This window comes from Bos mutus, chromosome 16, assembly GCF_027580195.1.
Source record: "Bos mutus isolate GX-2022 chromosome 16, NWIPB_WYAK_1.1, whole genome shotgun sequence".
NCBI lineage: Eukaryota > Metazoa > Chordata > Mammalia > Artiodactyla > Bovidae > Bos > Bos mutus.
In genome coordinates, this window is record NC_091632.1 from 32,269,318 (window position 1) to 32,287,698 (window position 18,381).

The 18,381-nt window shown below is 50.9% G+C and overlaps 1 protein-coding gene across 8 annotated transcripts in view; it reads left to right on the forward strand.

The window, feature by feature from the left end:
* Window positions 1-18,381, forward strand: part of PRDM2 (PR/SET domain 2) — a 132,597-nt gene that overhangs the window by 103,783 nt on the left and 10,433 nt on the right. For 2 of the 8 annotated variants that reach the window (XM_070384937.1, XM_070384936.1), the window contains exon 9: window positions 7,385-7,449. The exons of the other annotated variants lie outside the window; for them this stretch is intronic. In XM_070384937.1, the coding sequence (XP_070241038.1) occupies window positions 7,385-7,409 (25 nt within the window). In that variant the 3' untranslated portion in view covers window positions 7,410-7,449. The remainder of the gene's footprint in view (window positions 1-7,384; window positions 7,450-18,381) is intronic. 8 annotated transcript variants of the gene reach the window in all.

The window sequence follows — 18,381 nt, forward strand, 5'->3', positions numbered from 1 at the left end:
TTATAGTTGTTTCAGAGAAACACTCCCAAAGGCCCTCAGATGGTCCTTGCTCTCCATCTGGGCCCCCAGGCACAGCAAATGAGCCTGGAGCACCTGAGGATGCAGAGGTCTCCAGGGAGCTCTGGATGCCTGGCCTCCCAGGGCCCCGCAGGGTTTTGCTGAGACTTCATTTCAGGCACTGGGATGTAGCTAAGGACGCTGACTGGCCCCAGACCCTGAGCTGCTTATCACCTGTCCACCCGACCTGAAGTACTGCCCTCGTCCCTCCGTCTCCTCCCTCTGCTCTTCTGTTCTCAGAGGCCCTTCACTCATTCATACATTCTTTTCTTGATTTGTTCGCTTGGTTTACTAAATGTGCCCCCTCCTAGAATGAAAGTTCTCCCTGAGCAGGAACTTCAGTGTGTTCACTGCTGCATCTCCAGCTTCTCCCACACTGCCTGCCAGGTAGCAGCTGCTCAATAAATGTTTGTCAAATGAATAAAATGTTTGATTGTGGCTTCATCCCCTTATCAGCTCTGTTAGCCTTAGGCAAGTTCCTTAACCTCTGAGCCCAGCTTTCCTTTCTGTAAATAGCAGTAACAGTCCATCTGACCAGAAAGGATGGTTGTGAAGATCACAGGTGTGCCCGCCCTTATGTGGGTTGCGGTTACCTCCGGAATCTGTTTGAATCACGGTGGGGGCTGGTGCTCAGGTGCAAAGGGCTGGACTTTGGCTAACGGTGAGGTTCCATGGCCGCACAGTCCGTGCTGGCCAGAACCTTCCTTCTTCATCTCTTGCCTCCACCCGGAGAAGGAGCTCAAGTGGCTGTCACTCTGGCTTCTGCTGCCCGTCACCCTGGGGCCCTTTGCTGTGTCTTAGGCAGGTCTATGCTTCATGTACTGACTTGTTCAGTCGCTCAGTCGTGTCCGACTCCTTGCGACCCCATAGAATGTAGCACGCCAGGCTTCCCTGTCCATTACCAACTCCTGGAGCTTGCTCAGACTCATGTCTATTGAGTTGATGATGCCATCCAACCATCTTGTCCTCTGTCGCCCCCCTTCTCCTGACTGTAGCAGCTTCCCTTTCTCCCATCAGATAATGACCATAAAAGGAAATCATTTTTCAGATGATAGTGGGAGAAAAAAAATTCTGTCATCCCCCCGTGTAACTTATTTTCTGTCAGTTTTTAATTTCAAAGTTAAAGTGTAAATTTTTAAAAGAGTTTGGAAGAAAACACTTCATTAGCTCTGTGAAACCATGAAAATTTAACGAAGGGACCCCAGTTCACCGAAATGAGAAGGATGGTCACTGATATTTCAAAGCACTTGATGATGGCCACTGTTTTCAGGGCCTTACACATACTGCCCCATTTAATCATTGTACCAGCCCTATGAGATACTTTTATATTTCCCATTTTACAGATGGGGAACCTGCAGCACAGAGGTTATGTGGCTTGTTAGTACCCAGCTGCCCAGGTGTGGACAAGAAGCACAAGCTAATTTGAAGGATTAAACTTATACTTGAGGTGAACGAAAGTCTTGGTCCTTTCTGTGTGCGTGCTCAGTCATGTCAGACTCTGAGACCCTACGGACTGTAGCCCGCCAGGCTCCTCTGTCCATGGGATTCTCCAGGCAAGAACACTGGAGTGGATTGCCATGCCCTCCACCAGGGGATCTTCCAACCCAGGGACCAAACCTGAATCTGCAGCGTCTCCTGCACTGGCAGGTGGTTGGTCCTTCCTGGTCAAGTCCGATTTGTATGTTCTTGGGAGACCACGCTGAGCAGTCTCAGCCAGCTCGGGTGTGAGGAGCCACCTCGTCTGCCAGCTTTGTTAGGGGATGAGCAGATCCAGGCACCAGAGAATTAAACCTTGCTCCCTGGCATCAACTTTTTAGTTTTTTTTTTTTTTTCTATTTTCATAAGAGTCTTTCCAAGCCATGGTTGGCAAGTGGGTTTTGGGTTTCCATCTGTGCAAGGGGAGCAGCTGCCAGGGGTGCCATGAGCAGGATTCCAGGCAGGGTCATGCTCAGGGATCCAGGCCGGGCCGAGTGCCTGGTGTCCGTCTTGGACACAGGAAGGGGGATGCTTCTATGCACAGACGTTTTGCTGTCAGGTCTAATGAAGCTGCTACTTCCCTCACTTTTAAAAATTGCCCAGAACATCATTTCACCTTTCCTGGAAGGCTCAAGGTGACCAGCACCTTGTCTTTTGTGGTGGTGAAGTGACACTCTCAGAGTTCAGGTGTGCAGGATCCAGAAGCTTGAGATGTGGTTCAAGTATTTTTGGAGAAGGTTGTACTTCTCACCGTCTCCTTTTTCATCTGTTATTTGTGGATATTGTCTGTACTCCCTGGCAGCCTTTAGATAGTTTCTGATCATTGCGGGCTGGGAAGCTGGATTGGGGCCCTATTGATGTGGTATGTAAATAAGGAGGTGGTTGTGTGTGCTCAGTCATGTCCGATTCTTTGCGAGCTCATGGACTGTAGCCACGGACGGAACACTCCTCTGTCCATGGGATTTCCTAGGCAAGAATACTGGAGTGGGTTGCCACTTCCTACTCCAAAAGCATCATTCTGACTCAGGGATAGAATCTGCGTCTCTTGCATCTCTTGCATTGGCAGGCGGGTTCTTTACCACTAGCATCACCTGGGAATCCTCTAAAGAGGTGCTTAGGACCTGAGAACACCCAGGGACCTCCCTAGTAAGCAAAGTGCACTGCAGAGAGGGGAGTGTTGAGTGTAAAACACACTGAACTTGAACAGTAGACTCCATGCTTGCTTTTAAGCTCACAAAAGCACATGCTCTACACATGGAGAGAATCAAAGGAATGTTCTGGTGACAGGGCACACAGTTAGTTCCTCAGCAAAAGTTTATCGCAGGAGAAGCACCTTAATTCTGCATTAAAGGTACATCTTTTTTTGGGGGGCATTCCTGTGGTATGTGAATTCTTAGTTTCCTGCCAAGGGATTGAACCCAGGCTCCCTACATTGGAAGCGCAGAGCCTTAACCAAACTGGATCACCAGGGCATCATTCCCTGCACCTTGATCCTTATCCGTTGCCTCTGTCCTGTAATCTCTGTTTGGGATAAATGTTTTATTTGGTGCCAAGTGCTCACAGGTGATTGAATCTGTAAGGAAACGCCTGGATATTCGTTCCATCCCAGGACTTGCTGCCCAGGCTGCTGGCCCTGCCTGTGGACTGGATTTCCCTCTTTAATTTATGATATTCCTCCAGAAGCTTTTCAGAGTTTCTCTTATAATCAATGCATGGGCTTATAGGTGTTTTCTCCTCCTACCTCCTTCATTCACGTTTAGACTCCTTTGAATGAATTTTAACCAGTGAGTTTGGTGAGAGGAAGCCTGGGTTAACTTGGCCTTCACGGAGGGGCCAATTCCTTTGATGTACCTCAATAGATTGGCATCAGATACTGTAGCTGATTTGTTGGTTCTGTTAAGTTACTTCATCACAGTAATTAACACTAGTGTTAATCATTTATAGCCTTAAAAACTAAGACATTTTAGTTGTTTAGCCCACTGGTGCTGGCCAGCAGCAGGTGTTCCATTAAGGTAATGTTCTGAATCCGGCTGGGCAGGTGCTTAGAGGGGAGAGTAGTTTGCTGGTCTAGTAGGTATCGTCTGGTTAATTTCAGCCTGAGGTGGTAAATTTCCTGTGTTCCCAGCTGTGTGAAGGGGACCTAGTTTGGATTATTTCACCGGGATGTTCACTTAGGGGACCACCTGCATCAGAAAACCACCTAGGAGGCTTATTAAGAATTCCAGACACACTAAATCACCATCTTTGGCGGGGGCGGGTGGTGGGTCTTTAAAGTCTTCATTTTTATTAGCTTCTACAATGAGTCTTACCCAGACTTCAGAGTTCCCCTTTGGGTCTTGTAAAGGGGGGAAAAGAATGACATGGTATCACCACATCTCATCATTTCATTTGCTTCTGGTTTCCATTTTTAATTATTTTCCTTTTCTTTTGCAGTCTTTTTGATATATTCATGACATTTTTCATCTCTGAATGCTTATATAATAAAACACCCTGTGACAGATGAGCCAGGGCCACCTGAGAATTAGTCGCTTCTGAGGGTCAGAGCCAAGGTGACCCTTGAGGATCCCTTGCCTTGGTCATTGTTGCTCTTTGTGTATCTTTTTGAGGGGAATATATGACGTTAGGTCATTAACTGGTACAAGACTAGTGTCACACAAAGCCCTGCTGGTGCTGTGTTCATGCCACCCTGCACCTACTGCAGCACCCAGCACACAGTAGGCACTTAGCGTTGTTGTTGTTTACTCGCCAAGTCGTGTCTGACTCTTCTGTGACCGCATGGACTGTAGTTCACCAGGCTCCTCTGTCCATGGGATTTCCCAGGCAAGAGTACTGGAGCGGGTTGCCATTTCCTTCTCCCATGGATCTTCCCAACCAAGGGAACGAACCTGTGTTTCCTGCATTGGCAGGCGAGTTCTTTACCACTGAGCCACCAGGGAAGCCCCAAAACGAAGTCTTCCTCCCTCTGTCTCCAGTTTTACTTCTGACATCTACTAAGGAGTCCCTCTGAAGTAGACCCTCTACAATACATGGCCATGGCTGGCTTCTCTTGCATGTTTTGTTATTTTTGCTCAAAACGAGGAATGCCTCCCTCTGAGAGCCTAAACGCTGTTTGGTTTCATGATGCCATACTCACTAGACAGGGCTGTGCCAAACAAAGCTGTTGCCCAGGCTGGACTCAGAGCACATCTCACCTGGGCTGTTTCTCCATCTCACCCGTGGGTCAGAGCTTCTGTGTAATGGGATCCAGCCAATGGAGTCAGAGGGCTGCACACAAGCCCTTGAGGAAGGCAGCACAGAGGTCTCCCATTTGCAGGTCATCAAGTCACATGTTCACCGTGACCTAAGGAATAATTGGCATGGGTGCACTTTGCAGAGACAGGAGCCAGAGGGTTGGGTGGTGCCAGACATCTTTCTGAACTGCTCTTAGGATCCCAGCTGTGGATAAAACAAGATAAGAGCCGAGGCTCAGTTGGTTTTCGTTTAACCAACCCGGCATGTGAATGGATGCTCCTCACTCCCCCGATGACACAGGGAGCATCCAAGCCCTCTGATGCTCAGCTTTAAATGTAGCCAAGAGTCAGCTCTACTTGTTTCCAAACCTGTTTATGCCACTATTTTAACAGTGTTTTATAATAATACAAACATAATCATGTGTATGGCTTCCCCGGTGGCTCAGTGTTAAAAGAATCTGCCTGCGAAGCAGGAGATGCAGCAGGAGCGGCGGGTTCAATCCCTGGGTCAGGAAGATCCATGGAGGGGGAAATGACAACCCACTCCAGTATTACCTGGGAAATCCCATGGACAGAAGAGCCTGGCAGGCTACAGTCCATGGGGTCGCAAAGAGTCAGACATGACTTGAGCTACTAAAAAACAATGATTGTGTTTATAATAAACATTATAATAAATATGCCAGTATTATTGGATGTGTATGATTTAATTAAATAGTATCCGAGCCCATGAAATATGAACATAGAGGTTTTTTTAATGAAAAGCAAAGTCGGATGCTGAGAGAGGCTTGTAATTTGCTTAAAAACCTACCATCCAATTAGTTGTGGGTGAGAAACGTTGAAAAATTCACATAAAGACAGAAACATTTTGCACTCAAGTTGCTCTTAAAAATTTCTTAAGTTCTCGCTCCACTTGAAGCAGCAAGTGGAGAACAATAACTATGTGATGCATTATCGGGTTTAGTTAAGAAAGATGGTAGATCTCGGCCCTTCATTCATTCATTGATTCATCCACTCACTCCAGAATGCAGGGCCAACGCCTGCTCTCATGTGTTGGGCATCGTTCCAGGAGGATGTCGCAGAGAGCAGAACTGACAAAATTCCCCACCCTCATGGAACTCCCGTCCCCCTGGGAGAGACAGACGGCGAACAAGCGAGTAACTGCATAGAGTGTCAGCTGATGAGTGCGGTGGGGAGAAGTGAAATGGAGAGGGGAGTAGAGTATTGAGTGAAGTGAGGGCTACCATGTAAATGCAGTCTGACTGTAAAGGGACTATATGTATATATAGAGAGAAGAGGGGGTGGGGAGGGAGAAGGGAAACGACGCCTGTGGACATGGGGCAGGAAAGCCCTTAGCAGAGGAGACAGCAAGTGCAAGGGTCCTGAGGCAGCAGCATCTGTGTTCAGGGGACCAGGTCACAGGGAGGACCAGGAGAGGAGTGCAGGGAGGTAACCAGGGACCAATTTAAATTGGCTCATGCAGTTCTTGGGAAGATTTTGCTTTTATTCTGAGTGAGTTGGGAGTCATTGAAAGGTTTTGAAGGGAAGAGTCATATGATATGACTTGCTTTTTGAAAGAATCACTCTGGCTGATGTGTTAAGAATAGGCTGAAAGGGGCCAATAATAGAAATACTAGGAGGTGCGGACAATAACCCAGGTAAGAAACAGTGGGTTGGACTGGAATGTAGCAGGGGAGGTGGTGAGTAGCAGTGGGATTCTGGATATCTTCTGAGGGCAGAGCCTAAAGATTCGCTGAGGACTGGACGAAAGAGAAGTCAAGGATGATGACAGGTGTTTCTGCCTCTGCATCCAGAGGGATAGAGTTGCCATTCAGTGATTAGGTGATGGAGCCAGTTTGTGGGGTACATGTGTGCTGGGAATTCAGTTTAGGGGCATGTAAAGTTTGGGATGCCATTAGACACTCAAGGGGAGGGGAGTTGAATACACAGGTTTGCGTTTTAGAGGAAGGGACCCAGCTGGAACTGTATTAATAAATTTGAGAGTCCTCAAGAGTACCCATGAAACTGAAAACCATGTAGCTGGCATCCTCAGGGAGTGAGTACAAATAAAGAGGAGCAGCCTAGAACTGAGGCTGGGGGAGCTGGGCCTGCTGTGCCATCTGATGCAGGGGACCTTCATAGGCCACAGGCTCCTCTCTTGCATTTGAGTAGGTGCTCTCCGCTTTGCACTCCTAAGTGGTTCTCCTCTTCACCATTGTAGAACGTTTTGGGGCCCGCGGTGCTGGTGGACATGGCCCCTAGCCTTGTCCAGGTAGACATGCCAGCCACAGTCACCCCAACTTTGCTGCCACTCCTCCAGGGGGGTGGACCATTTCCGCCTGAGAAACCATCTGCAGCAAGCCATGGGGACCCCAGGGCCACTCACAAAACTCTCGGACCAGCTTCCTGTACCAAGCATGAGATCCCAGATCGGTAGTTCATGGTTCAGAAAAGGCCAGAAGAACAGACTTCATGAGCTCTTACCCCAGTCCTTTTCCCATCTGCAAACTCCCCAAATCCCCTGGTGTAAAACTTGCTTTGAGACTCGGGCAGAAAAATGAGGATAGGAAAGGTGAGGGTGAGGGTAGGTAGTAACAAAGTAACAATCCCCTCTCTGTCCTCAGGAGTGGCCTTCAGAGACAGAAATGATCCCTTCTAGAAACCCTGTCTCTCTTCTTGCTGGGGTAAAGTAAGTTACACCTTTTTTGCTTTCTTTTTCATTCCCTCCCCTCCCACCTCCAAATGAAGCAAAGCAAAGGACAGCATGGTAAAGTGAAGCCAGTCCCGGAATGTGTCCTGTACATTCCACGGAACCCAAGGCTCAGTCAACAGAAACTATTGGGGGTGGATGCAGAGCACCCCCACCCCTCAACACAGTGCTTCTGCAGTCAGGTCCCTTGTCTGAGCTCTTGTATCCTCTCTTTTTGCTCCTTCCTGCTAATCGCACTTTGTAATTTTATATTTGCTTTTGTATTATGCAAGTAATGACCTTCTCCTTCCAGGTCACACACCCCAGTGTTCTGGACACCAGGTCTGTTCGCTTTACTGCTCTAACGCTGTGCCCGGCATGGGGTCTGGTACATAATAGATGCTTGATGGATCAGTGCTGATAATCATGAGGATGCTCGGTCTTGTTTAGTGTGTGGACACGGCTCACTCGCCTTCATAGGCCCAGAGGACACCTCTCCATGATGGCACATGATACCGTGTGTACATGTGCAGAGTTGAAAATCTGGCTCCCAAAGAGAATAAGAACTCAGATTCAGGACGTGTTGCTTCGTGTGGCTGATCTTAGAAATCTTCTGTCTAAAAAGGCTAAATTAAAAAAAAAACACCAAACTTTGGAGTGCTTAAAGGGTACCCTCTGAGGTTCACCATAACCCAAACCATCCCCTTGCAGTCACTGTGCCTTCAGAGTTCATGTCTGCCTGGCACTCCACTGTGCCTCCAACACCAGGCAAGCACAGAGCAGTCGGTCAATACATAGTTATCAGATAAATGAGGAACATACTTTTGGGGTGAACGACATCCTGCATCCTCCTCTTGGGAACGTACACTGCCTGTGGGCATGTGAAAAACTCAGAAATCCTGCACAGACATGTCTGTTTGACTCCGTGACCCCGTGCTCTGGAGTAAGTGGCTCTGACTTCAATCCCACATCTGCTTCTCGCCAGCCAGCTGTGTGTTGTTGGGCAAGGTGCCGAACCCCTTAGTGCCTTTTTTCCTCACTCATACACCGAGGCAGTACTCATCTCACAGGCATCTCGTGGAGACTGCATTTGTTATTCCATGTCAGGCCGCAGGCACTGCGCTCAGCATGCAGTCAGCATGGACATGCTGGCTGCTGTAATGAGCAAGGGTAATGGGAACCCGGGAAACATCTGGGCAAACCTGTTCCACTGAACCTCAGTTTGGGAGATGCTGATCAGGAGGAAGGAAAATCAGGAGGGATTTCACTCCCCGTCTGCAACCATGAGACTGGAGGCTCCTCAGGAGTGTCTGGGTGGTGCCTTATATAGGGAGGGAGCCCTCCACAAGTGAGCGGTTCCCAAACCAAATGGAGTGCAAGATCCTAGTGAGACCCAAGCAGCTCAGAGAGGAGTCAACGGCTTGCGTCCAAGTCATTTATCATCTATAGGTCACCTCCATTTCCTGCTCTGTAAAAAATAAAAAAGGGTGAAACTGTCCCAACCCTGGCCACTGGACCCCCTCTTTGAGGTCAGCTGGGATTCAGGGTGCAGGCCTTGAGGATCTCGGGGCAGAGATGGGGAGAAGGTGCAGGGGCAGCCTCTGTCCAGTCCCCTTCACCCTTGAGGAGGATGCCTGCAGGCCCACAGCACCCCTGCCCTTTGGTCAGCATCATCACCCACTGACTCACATCTGGTTCAGGCACATAGCAAGCGTGTCTTTCCCCTGGTTGTGCCAGCCCTGCGTCTGGGACGCCCTGCCAGCCCTGCGTCTGGGACGCCCTGCCAGCCAGGCACGCCCACGCCTCCCAGGACAGGCTAGTCAAGATGTCTTGGGTAGCAAAGAGCCCCTGAGATCCCACAAGGCTTTCCATCAAGGCAGCCCCCTCTTCTCGTTGATATCCTCGGACAGGCAGCAAGCATCAAGTTCTAGAAATCCTGTGATCAGGACTCTCAGTTCCAACAACTCCAGATCATGCAAGGGTTTATCCCTGGAGTTGACTTAATCTTTTTAACTTCTTTGGTCTTAGACAACTTTAAAAGATGGAGTGTTCGTAATAATTAAATTTTAGTGTCCTTATAGAATTTTACAGTTTCAAAGAGCGTTCCCATCTGGACCTCATGGGAGCCGGTTTCTGTCCCAAATTGGGAATCTGTTTTCTATGCATCCATCAGTCTTGTCACACTTGCATTTGTTCCTGTTTTCTTTTTGGCTTCCCTCCCGTTCTTACAAGTTTCCTTTTGAAGAAAGCAGACTGTTTTGGCTCATCTAGAGAAGAGAAGGGCCAGCATCTGGGCTTGAACCGAGTGGTTCCAGGAAAAAAAAAAAAAAAGGCAGCGGCAGAGATGTAGCCAGGGGTCAGAGCTGAACACCAAGGAGGCTGCTCATCCACAGCTCGCACCTCACAGACCGTGACATTTCCTGCAGGTGTGACATCCTTCAGACATGACCCGCTGCTCCGAGTGGAGTGGGGAGGATGTGTTGGGGACCCTGGTTTGAGTGGGGGGGTGAGAGCAACCTTCTGGGAAGACACTGCCTTTGATGATTTGGTCTTGGAGCAACACAACCAGGCCCAGTTAGGGTTGGACTTCATGGGGAGCCCAGATCCTGATCTGCCTTTATCGTTTAGGGAACCGTCTCTGAGAACACCTCCTGGTGGCAGGTGGGCAGGTGGGTGAGAAGTGCATAGACTCTCTGTACTCTCCATGATTGAGTCCCCAGGGGGCAGCAGGTGAGCGGAAGCAATGACAAAGCTGGGAGGCTGCCTGGCCCCCAGGGTTACTTTTGCCCAAGTCCATCAGGGCCTCATGCTGCCCTTCCTCATTGTCCCCTACAAAGCAGTGCGACCAGGCATGCCCCCTCACTCCTTCCCAAGAAGAGCTTGCTGTGTGACCTTGAACAGGTTACCATCTTGCTCTGGTTCATTGTCCTCACCTGAGAGTGATGGGCTGCTGACTTGGCCTCTGGGATCCCCTGCCCTTCGCCTATCCTGGCAGGACCAGAGGCAGCCACGGCCAGGTTCTCCCAGCCAGGAAACTTCCTTTGGCAGGGGCCATTGCTGGCTGGGCCAGCCTTCCTATTGACCGGCTTGTGTTATGAGCTGTCATGTGCTTGGTGTTTGGAGTTAAAGTCCAACAGGGTTGGGGAACACATGGCCTCTGCAGATCTAAGGAAATGAAGTGAAAGTGTCAGTTGCCCAGTCGTGTCCAACTCTTTGCGACCCCATGGACTGTAGCCTGCCAGGCTCCTCTGTCCATGGGATTTCCCAGGCAAGAATACTGGAGTGGGTTGCCATTTCCTTCTCCAGGGGATCGTCCTGACCCAGGAATCGAACGTGGGTCTCCTGAATTGCAGGCAGTCTTCACCAGAGAAGCCTGAAGACACAAGAACCTGGCTTAAAAGCCTCAAGACCCAGGTGTGGTCTTTTGGAGCCAGCCCCAGCCCATGGCCACCCTCAGGGCTGATGAGAGGGAGGGGAGCTGCCTGTGGAGAGGCAAACTTCAGTTCTGGGGTCAGATCTCTGAGAATCCTGCCTTCCTTTCTAACTTTCCCTCTTTCCATTCTATTTGCACCTCTCTGTGACCTACAAGGAGCTACAAGGAGTTGCTCCCTTGCAACTGTCCCCTCAGCCATAAAAAGGCACAAGAAGCCATCTCACATGGTTAAGGGAAGATCAAATGGGAAAAACCACCTAAGCTACCCGGAGAAGGAAATGGCAACCTCTTCCTGTATTCTTGCCTAGGCAACCCCATAGACAGAGGAGCTTGGTGGGCAACAGTCCGTGGGGTTGAAGAAAGAGTTGGACATGACTTAGTGACTGAACAGTAAACAACAATCTAAGCTACCAGGGCCCAGGATGCCAACCTTCTGAGTGTTAGTTGAAGAACCACAGCAACTGCCTAGGCCAGTGGTTTTGAATGGCTGCCCCATCCCCTAAGGACCACTTTCATTTCCCTTCCCCCAGCCCTCCCACTGCAAAGACTTTCCTTGTACAACTTCACTAGGCACCAGGTCCTGCCCCAGATTTCAGAACTAGGCCACCACCGAGCACGCCGCCTGCAGGGGTTTTCCCCCAGCCCCGTGCTCCCCCAGTTTCAGCACACAGGTGCCTTTCCAGGGACCTTAATTAAAAATGTAGGTTCTGGGACTTTCCTGGAAGTCCAGTGGTTAAGACTCTGCACTTCCACGGCAGAGGGCACAGGTTCCATCCCTGGTCAGGGAACTAAGATCCCACAGGCCGAGCAGCATGGCCAAAATAAATTTTTTTTTTTTTTTTTTTTAAATCTAGATTCTGACTCAGAAGGTCAGATGAGGGCTGAGTAGCTGTCTTTCTAACAAGCTCCCAGAGACTACTGATGCTGGTCTGAGGACCACACTTTGAATAGATGGATTCAGACTGAGGCTCTCAATAACTGGCTTTTAAAAAATCCTCCGTGCCTGGACTCCATACCAGCTAAATCAGAATCCATGAGACAGGAGAGGGGCAGGCACCGAGACTGTTTCCTTGTCTCCAGTATTGGAGTCTGAGACCCGCTGCCAGGGCTCCTCTGAGCTGACATGGTTCCACCCAGAGCTGCCTTCTGGCTTTGTGGGTGGCCATGTGGCTGTTCAGTGGGCAGAAGGTCACTCTTCAGGCCCTTTGGAATATTGAAAAGAGCTCTTTGACCCCTGTCACTATAAGGACTGTGTCTGGAAAGGGGCCCAAGCTTTGGTGTCAGGTGGTCTTGGCTTCAGAGCTTGACTGTACCCCTTTTGGCTGAGATAGCATGTTGGGGCCTCCTCACCTCTCTCAAGCCTCTGTCTCCTCCTCTCTGAGATGCAGGTCATCACCATCCCGTCCGAGAATGAAGGCCCTACAGTAACTCCTGGGGCGTAGTTGTTGTTCAGTCGCCCAGTCACGTCCAACTCTTTATGACCCCATGGACTACAGCAGGCCAGGCTTCCCTGTCCTTCACCATCTCCTGGAGCTTGCTTAAACTCATGTCCGTCGAGTCAGTGATGCCATCCAGCCACTTTGTCCTCTGTCGTTTCCTCTTGCCTTAAGTCTTTCCCAACATCAGGGTCTTTTCTAATGAGTCAGTTCTTCATGTCAGGTGGCCAAAGTATTAGAGCTTCAGCTTCAGCATCAGTCAGTCCTTCCAGTTACTATTCAAGGTTGATTTCCTTTAGGATTGACTGGTTTGATCTCCGTGCAGTCCAAGGGGCTCTATGCTCCTGGAGAAGACCAGGGCATAGTAGGCACTCAGTAAATACAAAATTACCTTTCCCCCTTGTTTGACATCCTCATTTTACGAACAAGACTACCATGGTTCACAGAGGTGGAGGCATCTCCAGAGGTCACATAGCAAGTTATGGGTGGTGGTTCAAGGACTGAAGTTCAGGCTCCGGCATCCCAGGACTGTTCCTCTACTCCCACCCTTGACTCTCAAGCTGGGGGCGGTCCCATTCGAGTGGGCGGGGCCTCCCTGGAGCGGAAGGTGGAGCCTGCTTCGGATGCCAACCATTCCCGGAAGTAGTGGGTACCAGGAAGCAGGTAGTGATCTATTGAGGCTTCCCCCACCACCAGGGAATGTCAACGTCATCTCAGCTTATCTCACCTGGGCATCGGCTTGCACACCCTTTGCCTCTCCCTCGCTGCCTGCAAAAGTGCTGAACGTCAGACACTTAACTTGAGATGAATCACTGTCTTGAGAATTTACGGAGGGTTATGTAAGACTCCGCGGCGGCTGCGTGGCCAGCCAGCTCTGGGGGTTGTGTCCTGAGAGATCCCTCCTGACCTGAATCATGCAGGCGGAAGAGGCAAACAGGGGGTGCAGGCAGGGATCTCTGCTCAGAAGGCCCAGGCAGCCTGGTGGGGAGCACGGTGGGGACCCCAGAGACCCAGAGAGCCTGTCCCGGAACCGGCAGCCCCTCCCTTGACCTAAAACTCCTTGGTGGGACTCTCTGGGCCCCTGCCTCAGTTCCTCTCCTCCCCATCTCTCTTGAGCTCACTTCTCTCAGGTGTTTGTCTCCACCATGTCCTGGAAGCTGCTGTTACTAAGGTTACCCACAGCCTCTGGGCAACAAATGCTGCGATCGGTTCTCTATCTTCCTTGACACGTCCGCAGAGTTGGACACCTTTAATTCTTCTTCCTCCTTGAAATACATGTCGACTTGGACACCACTCTCATGGTGGTGTGGACATCCGCTCCTCCACATCCCATCCTGAGTCCCTGCACCCCTACCCTGGAATTTGTCTAGACAGGGGGTGGCTCTCCGCCCCCCCTGAGCCTGTCCAATCCACCTGAATGCTGACCCAGCCCAAGGTCATTAGTTTCATTTAACTCACCCTCTTTGAGGTCTCCTTTGGGTGTCTAGTGAACGTTGCAAAGGTGATCCTTTCAAAACATAGCTCCCAACCAAGTTTTCTCTTGTCTTCCCCTTCTCCGTTAAACAAACTACCCACTCTGGAATTGGTCTAGACTCTCATCCACCTGCCCCATCCCCCACATCCAGCTCCAAAATGTATCCCAAATCTACTGCTCACTTCTCAATGTCCTTGGCCACCATCTTGCTGGACTAACCAGTCTCCCAGCTCTGTTCTTGCTTATCCTGCTGTGTCCAACACAGTGGCCACATCGGGTCACGTCACTTGCTGCCCAGAGGGATAGTCTGGCTCCCAACTTACCCAGGCCTATAAGACCTTCCCCTCCGCCCCCTCTTCCCTCTCTGACGTTCCGGCCGAGTGAGGAGATGCTCTCAGGAGATGGGGGCAGGTGGGCTCAGCCTCCCCAGGTGTCAGGAAACCTGGGGGCAGCCCTCATCCTTCTCACCTTCCCTCACCTACAGGCACCACCCATATGGCACGTGTCCCCAGTCTGACCTGGGAAAGCGGCCTCTTGTGTTAACTACTCTTCCTGGACAGTTGCAGCGCATCTGGGCATCTTTGCATATTCACCAGCTTTGGACTTCTCTGTAAATTGCCTTTTCATGTCATTAAATGATCTGTTCAGTGATTGGCAGCTTTAGCTCATTTTTATTAGGCACGTCTTAGTTTCTGTTGTTGCTCCTTCATTTCCCTCTGCCCCCAGATAAGAGATCAGGTATGGGCCCTGCTCCTTGACGTCACCTTCTCCCCAGGTCCCCAGAGCCCAGCGAGTTCAAGCTCTAGGAAGACCAGCCAAGGTGCTGCCCTGCTTCGCCTGTGAGTCATCAGCTTGTGCAGACACCCCATGCAGACAGACCAACCCTGTTAGATCCTCACCAGGTCCTTGCATCACTCTCTCTGCTTGGGACCTACGCTGGGCCCTTTTCCACATCACCTTTCCCCATCTTCTTCCTGACCCTGGTCTTCCCTCCTGCTCTTTCTATTTTGTTTCTCTTGTGTAGTTCAGGGTATCTGCTGCCTCCTTCACCAGAAGCCAGTGGGGGTTGAGAGAGAACATGGTTGCTTGGGAGCCCAGAGGCCCCAGTCTCGGCCACCTCGCACGTGGCGTTGGTCTCCCTCTGAAAACAAGCGCTTTCCCCTTTAGGCATCACTAAGTCACACATAGACCATGACCAGGTGAAGACCTCAGTGTACACCATTTACCAGAGCTTTCTTGGCAAAACACTTAGCAGGTAGCAGTCATGCCATCCATCCAGCAAATAATGAAAGGCCCCCTACTGCGTGCCAGGCATGGGTTTAGATGTGGGTCCATCAGGGACTAAACGCCTCCAATGGAGCCAGAAAGCAAATGGCAGTTAGACACCAAGCGTGTTGGTGTGGTGAATACAGTAAAGAAAGAAAAATGGACTGGAGGCTGGGAGTGTCAGGGCAGAGCAGTTGCTATTTCAAATAGAGTGTTTGGGAAGGAGGTGCAATGAGAAGGAGGCCCTTGAACAAGAACTTGGAAGAGAGACGGAGAGCCCTGTGACTGCTGGAGGAAGCGTTCTGGGAGGGTCTGCAGGAATGGACCACTGGAAACAGAAATGACACCCTCAAGAGCCAAATGGGGCAACTCTGCCCTTCCGGTGCCTTCAGCACGGGGGAAGGGTGGTTCTGACAGCGAAGAAGTGGTCGTCCTGCCCTTTCTGGGCACCTTGGGTTCTGGATAATGAGCGTCACCCATCTTACAAGGTTCTGAGGTGGGATGCTCGAGGGGCCCACTAACCAGGGTTCTGGCTTCTGCACTGAATGTGCACAGATTTCTGTGTCTGAAACGCCTGTGTGTGGGATGTCTAGGGTCTAGGATCACTCACTGCCTTTTTTTTTAACTTTTTAATTTTGTATCAGGGTATAGCCCAATTAGCAAAGCTGTGGTAGCTTCAGGTGCACAGCAGATGGGCTTAGCCATACATAGACATGTAGCCGTTCTCCCCCAAACTCCCCTCCCATCCAGGCTGCCACATAACATTGAGAGAGTTCATGTGCTGTACAGTAGATCCTTGTAGCTATCCATTTTAAATATAGCAGTGTGTGCATGCTGATCCAAAACTCCCTAACTGTCCCTTCCCCCTGGCGACCAGAAGTTCTAAGTCTGTCACTCACTCCTTCATTCAGTATGTTTTGAGGGCCTGCTGTTCATACACGCAGAACTAGGTGTTAAGGCTGCAGTGATGAGCAGACCCAGCCCGATTCTGTAGTCCTAGACCCGCAGTCACCACTATCTCATAGATAACGTGGAGCCACCCTTGGAGGTGAGGGTTGTGTGGGCTGAGAACTCAGGGGGCCAGCCCTGGACCATCTGCAGGGCACTGGTTCCCAGCCCACCCCCCACCCCCGTTGAGACCCCTGTGGGTCTTAAAAGATGCTGCTGCCTGAGGCCACCTGAGAGATCTGATGTAATGGGCCCGGGGGCAGCTTCAGGGGACTCTGGTGAGCATTGGAGGCTGAAGGCCATGGGGAGGAGGGCTCCACGTCGATGTGCTGAAGGAAGTCTTGTGAAGCTGGGGAAACAGGAGCCAAAGGAATGAGGTGGCTGGGAGGTTGGCGGGGATGGGCTGTGCGTGTAAGAGCTTGGTCCCTGCTGGGAGCCTGGGGTTCGGGGACAGGTCACAACTTTATGGGAGGGGAGCCAGTGTGGAGGCTGTGCAGAAGACCTGACCAGGTGATGGAAGAGAGGGAAGAAGGCGGACAGAGCAGGCAGGGCCCAGCAGGCCTCCTGCTTCCATGTTCCCTCTCCTCCCATTCCCTTCCCAGGACATTCAGAAACATCCCCCTCTTGCTGAATTCTTCTCAGAAGGCCAAGGATCCTTCATTCCCAGTCCCTCTCTATCCCGGCTCTGCATTAGCAAGCTCCAGGGGTTGTCTCTATTTTACAGATGAAGAGACTGAGGTTTGGAGGCCAGGAGTCAGGGAGGCTTTCCAGCGAGTATGAAGGTGGGAACTCGCACTCAGGTCTCTGATGGCCAGGCTGCCTCCTCCACCCCACAGCAGCGACAATCAGAACACCATGCTCATTGATACTGCTCACTGATACTGTATTTTATTGGCATCATCAACTCAACGGACGTGAGTTTGAGCAAACTCCAGGAGATAGTACATCAAAACCCTAATCCCTTAAAGAAACACCCGGATGGTGACTTAGTGTCCCTCTGCAAAATTGTGGCTCATGGAGCTGAAAGACCTGGACTTTGCTCCCCAGAAAAGTCTCCATCTGTCTGAGCCTCAGTTTCCTCATCTGTGAAATGGGTTTAAAAGCACTTATTCCTTCCTTCCTGCACTGCTGGCAGACTCCAGATTTAACAGAAGAGAGAGCATTTGGGAATCACAGGGGTCCTTGTGCATGTCAGCCCATGTTATCTTCCATGAGGCAGGGCAGTGTGTGAGGGGTGGTGAGAGGCACCCACATCTGGGGACCTCGCCCCTGACCAGGTGGACACCCACGGTTGAGAAGCAAACCTGCTCCTGAGTGTCGATGGCTGTGAGGCTGCAGGAGCCTGAGAGTAGAAGAGAGCATAACGGAGCAGAGGTGCCCATGGCGGCTGGAGAAGGCTGGGAGGTCAAGTATCACCTTTGATTGATTAGGGTTTTTTTTTTTAATGTTTATTTATTTTTGGCTTCATCGGGTCTTAGTTGTGGCGCTTGAGATCTTTTGTTGCAGCGGATGGGTTCTAGATCACATGGGCTTTGTAGTTGTGGCATGTGGGCTTAGTTACCCCGTGGCATTTGGGACCTTAGTCCCCCAACCAGGGATCGAACCCACAGCCTCTGCATTGAAAGGCAGATTCTTAACCAGTGGACCACCAGGGAATTCCCTGACTGGTTAGATTTCTGAATGTTTGATAGATGTGTGATCATGGTGACAGTGAGAGGAAGAAACTGGAAATTGAGGATGCTAGCCTGTTGTCCCCACAGCTGCCATTTGTCCTGCTCTATTCCCCTGGAGACATTGCCCCAGAGAAGGGACAGGGTGGGGTACCTGCCACGTGCCAGGATTGTCCCTTATTCTTTGGCTGGACAAGGTTCTGCAGGTCATCCATGTTTCCAGGCAACCTGGCAGCTGACTGTCCCTTCCCAGCACTGGGTTAGCTGGCCGAGGGGTCTTGTCACCCTGGCGTGCCCTCCACGGGCCACCTCATGGGCCTTTTAGTCTATCTGGGGCACAGGCTTGCTGCTGAGCATGGGGTCTCTGTTTTCTGCCTTAACTCTTGCTCAGTCCAGATTGCACAGTGCAGGGGAGGAGTTGAAGCAGGGGCAGCCCTGAGCCACGGCTGCGAGCTAGGTCCTCAGAGGGGGTCCGGTTTGTGGAGGGGCAGAAGTCTTCCCCTGACAACTTCTGTGTTGGGCTGTTTATACGTTCTTTTATTCTGGGAGAGCTTCCCAGGTGTCTCAGTGGTAAAGAATCAGCCTGCCAATGCAGGAGACACAGGAGGCTCCAGTTTGATCCCTGGGTCGGGAAGCGCCCCTGGAGGAGGACATGGCAACCCACTCCAGTATTCTTGCCTGGGAAAATCCCATGGACGGATGAGC